Here is a 6,214-nt window from a genome sequence, read left to right as displayed (position 1 = left end):
ATCTGATATATCACATTAAGTCACGTTAATTTATAATTTTATTTTTATATAATCTCTTTGTGATTAAAAAATTTTTCATTTAACTTTATATCTTATAGTTTCTTCTAATTTTCTCTTGCACGTTCTTTCTGGATGCATTCAGCACTTATTAGAGCATCTTCATTGGCTTGGCCAAATGAGTAGGTTAGCTAAAATTTAGATAATTTATACCAAAAAGACTCTACATTGGATTGGACATCTCTAAAATAATTTAGATTTCTGCTACAATGATTGGCCAAATATAGACAACCACAATTGGTTCACCAAACATTAAAATATTAATTTCTCACTCCAACTATACACGCGGAAATGACAACAAAACGCTGGAATATTTCTCACCCGTAACTCTTTCTCCGGTTTGGTTAGTGAATAAGAAATTTAGATAAGTTTAATCTCAATTTTTTGTTATTAGCATTAAATGACATTTGAAAATATAATTTTTTTAATATTAATTTAATTAGAATATAATTATTATTAATATTAAATTGGTAGAATTATAAAATGTGATACAAATAAATTAAATAAAAAAATTATTAATTTAATAATATTTTTTATTATATAAAGAGTGAATAGTTAATTTAATATAAAGATTGAATTTAAATAGAATAGATAAATATAAAAAAATATGATATTAATTAAATTTTAAAAATAAATTTGATCAATCCAATAGATATGCCGTTAGAGAGAGTCCTCTTCACTTGTAAAATGTCCTTATGCCGAATCCATGCTAAATTCTACGCACGACCAAGTTGACAAGGCGTCGGTACGGTACTTGTCATGTCAGATATCAATTCCTTCTATTTGTTTGCACTTTTCTTCTATTAGCATTTCTCAATCCCGTATTGAAGTGATCTGAGGTTGCAGGGTTTGTACGATCCTCCAATTATTGGTCAACAGCTGGGCATAACTAATGTCCGTGTCCCACACACATATGTGTAATATGGAAAATGATTTATAATGAGATATTTTTATAAAATATCTTTAAAAAATATTATTATTTTATAAAATTATTTTCATTTTATAATATTATTATATAATATATTATACGTATATTATTACTCATAATATTAGAGATAAGAATACAAATAACTTGCTCAGATGGGAGACTGACATATGCTTTATCTTCTGCATTAATTAATTATGTACTGCGACGTGTCGCCTTTCAAGATGTAAAACACTCTTATTCAGTTCATTAAAACTGACGGCTGGTTTGGAAATATCTAAAACTGGTGAAATAATAATAAATAATAGTAAATGATGTAATTTGAAAACATCTAAAAATAGTTATGTTCCAAACATGATTAGTTTGGAAACACAGTGTTTTCGGTTATTTTCAGACATTTATAGATATTTTCTTCTTAAATTCAAAATATTTTTTAATTTCAAATTTTTATTTTTTTTCATATAACCATACTTAACATTAACACTTTATAATATTTTTATTCAACCGTTTCTCTAATTTTATCAAATTTAATAAAATATTTTAATTCAAACTTTTTTATTATTATTTACAAATTATTTCATTATTATTATTCTAAGTGTCGGCCAAATGAGTCTTTCAGCCAATAGCTTTATAAATTAGAATAATGAATTGTGATCTTTATAAAAGAGAAATAGTGGATTTATCTGAAAAAGTATAAAAAAATCTCTTATTTTCTAGTAAGATCCATTTCTTACAAACAACTTGCACTTAGACCTAAAGTTACTCTATAAATTACATACAATCTACAAGTGTTTAAGTCTCAAAGCGCACACAATTGAGAGAGAGAGAGAGAGAGAGAGAGAGAGAGAGATGGGTAGTCATGCGGAAGTGGATAGCAGTAGTACTCCTGAAAGCAGATGGAGTCTTGAGGGAACGACGGCTCTTGTCACGGGCGGAACAAAAGGAATCGGGTTCGCTCTCTCGCTCTTTCCCTTTAATTTCTCTCTTGAAACCTCTTTATCTTGATATAAACATATTTCTTCTGTTTGTGTGATTTTGTTAGGATTAAATATATATATATATATATATATATATATATATATATTATATATCGGCTTTGTTCGAGTTTTCTTTGATCTGTTCACTAGTAAAACAAACATCATAGATATGAAGTATTCAACTTACATGTTTCCTTGATGCATTTTAGAACTTTGAGAGCGTCTCCTTCACATGGAAGTACATGCATGCATGCTGTAGCCCAAAAATCCCTGCTAATTACTACGGCTGCCGACCAAGCAGCCCAGTCTTCTGCAGTTGATCTCGGCTTAGATCATATGCATGCAAGCTTCTTGTTTGCATGTTTCTTCTGCATATCTGATCTTGTTCATAACTCTCATACGTTTGGCTTACTTTTAACTTGAATCCGATCGAAGTCACGATCTTAACTTTCAAAAGCGAAGCACATTATAAAAAAATTAGTTTTTTCATGAAGGCATCAATTACTATGCCTAGTTTTTTCCAAATTGATTACATAGACTTATATAAATAATTTTTCTTTCATGATAATTAGTCTCCTTTGTCTCAAAGTATTTGTACGGAACTTGCAAATCCTAAGCTTGTATCTAGTGTTAGGATCCGTTTGGCAACATAACTGTTATCAAGTATTAATTATAGATAGTCTCATATGTTTCTTTTTCAAACATCACCCAAATAAAAAATACTTTCAATTTCAAATTTTCAATTTTTTCAAAATTTCAAACAAAACACAAAAAGTAATACTAATTAATTCCCAAATGTCAAAATAAAAATTATATTCAAACAATTTTATAATTTTATAATATTTTTATTCAAACTTTTTTTCTCTCATTTTTTAAAACTCAATAGAACATCAAAACTCAAATTATTTTACTATTATTCATAGATATATTAAGAAATTCCAGGTATCCAAACACGCCCTTACCCTCTCTTTTAAGTAATGTTAAATGAAAGTATTTCTCTACAGGCCTCGTAAAAGACCATTATAAAAAATTACCTACCATTAAAAGTAAAACCCATCTTTTGGATTTTAATTTTTATAACAGTCAGGCTTACACTAGACTAGACTTGCACGCACAAATCACTTTTCATTTCTTTACGATATATTTCTTTATATTATATCTATATCTTGTAATGCGTATCATGTGGACATTTCTCTAAATACAGATCACACAAAACAGTATGCCTATCTAGTATACGTGTTTTGTGCGTTTATGCATCGGGACCTCATATATATAAACTCCACAATAAATTAAGCCTCATAAGAAATTGCTCGATCCAATATTAGGTCATGTCTCCCTTTTGAAGAAATTGAGTATATTAATAATCTTTCTCTCCAGCTCGAACAAAAGAGTTAGTTTTAAAATTGGTGCCAGAGGGAATTAATATATATATTAAGGCATCTAACATTGGTAACTTCAATCTTCCTTTTAAATGAGTGAGTCCGGCATGTCTAGCTCCTTGATGAGGGGATCCGATCGAGTTGATCATTGTTTTCCTTAATTCCAAATTAAATCGATCAAAAGTTCATTAATTGCGATCATGATCAGGCATGCTATTGTGGAGGAACTTGCACGTTTTGGTGCGGCTGTACATACATGCTCTCGAAATGAAGCTGAGCTTAACAAATGCATGCACGAGTGGGAGAAAAAGGGTTTTCGAGTCACTGGTTCAGTATGCGATGTAACTTCTCCATCTGATAGACAAAAGCTAATTACCAGTACTGTCTCATCTCTCTTCGATGGCAAACTAAATATCCTTGTAAGTCATCCCTCTTAAATTCTTTGTTGGAGATAATTATATTATATTAAGAGTTATTATATTCTTAAATTTGTGTGTAGAGTACACCATACACGTCATTTGAATTATAAGATTTGATTAGTAAGATTCAAATTTCAAAATTTATCTTTCAAATTAAAATATGTTAAATATATACTTTAATAGATAGAGCGAAATTATAGACTATAGAGTCGAAGAAGTTTCACAGCGTCCACACACACAACCCTTTCACGTTGAATATTTGAGAGGAGTCCGTGCGGACCACCGACAGGTTTCTTTCTCCTCCGTGCCTTATTTCACCCTCTTTTCTATAGAATCAACTTGTTCGTTATGTTAATTGACAGCTTGTACGTAGCTAGCTAGTGTACTACCATCACACAGTACTTGATGTATTAATTTTGGAAACTTTTTCGTATAAGTTAGAATAATTATAAGCTGCTTTTGTTGGCAAATTATGATGTACATCCAGATTAACAATGTTGGAACAAACAAAATAAAACCGACAACGGAGTACAAAGCCGAGGATTTCTCGCTTATAATGTCCACAAATTTCGAATCAGCGTATCATTTGAGCCAACTTTCACATCCTCTTCTGAAAGCTTCGTCAGCTGGAAGCATTGTGTTTATTTCTTCAACCTGTGGCGTCGTATCAATTAACGTCGGATCCATATATAGCGCCACCAAAGGTATATTTCTAATTAATACTATTAAGTTGCAATTAGAAGAACTCGTTGTAGATATCATGATTAGAACAATATTATTAACAATAATTATATATTAAACTAATTCTATGATTGTATGCAGGGGCAATGAATCAGCTAACAAAAAATCTTGCATGCGAGTGGGCAAAAGATAATATAAGGACTAATTGTGTTGCACCTTCGTTCACCACGACTTCCCTTGCTGAACCTGTACGTAATTACTTACCAACGTCTCGTCATCTCATTTTTCATTTTTCATCCTTAAGGTAGAATGTAGAGTCAGGATTCAAATTCGAAACCTGCTCTAATATCATATATATAAAATCACCACTAATTATTCCAAAAACTTAAGTTGATGGGAAGATATAAATTTAATTATTTTTATTATATTATTAACATGTTTTAATTAGTTGTTAAATGTCATAATTCTCAGAATTAGTTTTATATATATATATATATCTCACTGTAGATTTCTTGTTCCTGGCATGTTGCTGCTTGCGTTGTAGTTTTTTACTGAAGCTATCATCTCTCGAACGCCAATGGGAAGAGTTGGAGATCCAAAAGAGGTGTCTTCATTGGTGGCGTTTCTTTGCCTTCCTGCAGCCTCTTTTATCACCGGCCAGACTATTTGCGTCGACGGAGGGATGACAGTGAATGGCTTGATGATGTCCACATGATAAGCATGGATACATATATCATGGATTTGTAACATGAAATAAAATAAGGACAATTCTCTGTCCCTTTCAAGGGTAGAGTATATCCTCTTCCTCCTCCTCCTCCTCCTCCTCCTCTTCCTCTTCCTCCTTCTTATAATATAAATAAATTTGCTTAATTTGTTCTTGGAGTTGGTTAAATCTTTGCATACTCCACTTGTTTACCAAACAAGCCCCCCCCCCTCTCTCTCTCTCACTCTCTCACTCTCTAAGTAATGTTAGATCTATAGATCTATTTTACAATGACGTGTCGCATTATATCATATCAATTTGTAGTTTATTTTAATATACTATTTTTGTGACTAAAATATTTCTGTTTTTATATTATAGGGGTAATATGTTACAAGCCCAATAAACTTTTCAAGGCCCATTAATAATTTGGAATGCTTTGTGACTATATTACACACTTAATATTTATATATACAATGAATCTATACACACATATATATTATTTTTTCTCTAATAAATGTTTGGATTTTACAAAAAAAATTTCCACAATAAAATTTAATAATTAACATGATTTAACTTAAATTTTATAAATTTCTTTATTGTAAAGTACTAGACTGTATTAGTACATTAAGCCATCTTAAACGTAAGATTTTTATATAATCCAATTTTTTTATTATATATTTTTTCTAAACAGTACAAATCCAATAAAAAGATGTTGATAAGAAAATTTGAATAGGTCCATAAATTAATTCTATACATGGAAAGGATAAAAATAGCACACCCTGATATGCCACGCTAAATCCATCAAAGGGTCATCATTAAGATACAAGTGAAGAAAAAATGGAGGAAGGCGATAAGACAAAAAGAAAAAACAAAAGAAAATAAAATAATAAAAAAATAAAATAAAAAGAGAGAGAGAACTGACGTGAGAAATCAGAAGAAGAGGAGTCAAATGCGAAAAGTAGACGATCTTGTGATACAAGACTGGGGTTCTCAATAAAGCATATTCTTCAAGGTAATATCTTTTGGGGGGAGAGAGAGCGACTGAGGGTTTATGTTTCCTAGTTGTATTAGGG

General features: G+C 30.5%; 1 protein-coding gene across 2 annotated transcripts; it reads left to right on the top strand.

Annotated features, from left to right (window-relative positions):
- The first annotated feature begins 1,757 nt into the window (after positions 1–1,757).
- On the top strand, positions 1,758–5,229 carry LOC121239123 (tropinone reductase homolog At2g29330-like). Of its 2 annotated transcripts, none has more exons than XM_041136265.1 (5): positions 1,758–1,932; positions 3,547–3,757; positions 4,245–4,461; positions 4,580–4,686; positions 4,983–5,229. In XM_041136265.1, the coding sequence occupies exons 1-5, from the start codon at positions 1,832–1,834 to the stop codon at positions 5,151–5,153; spliced, it is 807 nt and encodes a 268-aa protein (XP_040992199.1). In that variant the 5' UTR covers positions 1,758–1,831; the 3' UTR covers positions 5,154–5,229. The 2 variants fall into 2 exon arrangements, with proteins under 2 accessions (XP_040992199.1, XP_040992200.1); XM_041136266.1 differs by having other exon boundaries at positions 4,946–5,125.
- The last annotated feature ends 985 nt before the right edge of the window (positions 5,230–6,214 follow it).

This window comes from Juglans microcarpa x Juglans regia, chromosome 7D (genome assembly GCF_004785595.1).
Source record: "Juglans microcarpa x Juglans regia isolate MS1-56 chromosome 7D, Jm3101_v1.0, whole genome shotgun sequence".
NCBI classification, from domain to species: Eukaryota; Viridiplantae; Streptophyta; class Magnoliopsida; order Fagales; family Juglandaceae; genus Juglans; species Juglans microcarpa x Juglans regia.
This window is presented reverse-complemented; position numbering and strand designations above follow the sequence as displayed.

Excerpts from the sequence above, each read along its gene's own strand:
- LOC121239123 (XM_041136265.1), top strand. The coding sequence starts at position 1,832 with ATGGGTAGTCATGCGGAAGTGGATAGCAGTAGTACTCCTGAAAGCAGA. Across the intron at positions 1,933-3,546 it reads GGCGGAACAAAAGGAATCGG|GCATGCTATTGTGGAGGAAC; the intron begins GTTCGCTCTCTC and ends GATCATGATCAG. Across the intron at positions 3,758-4,244 it reads ATGGCAAACTAAATATCCTT|ATTAACAATGTTGGAACAAA; the intron begins GTAAGTCATCCC and ends ATGTACATCCAG.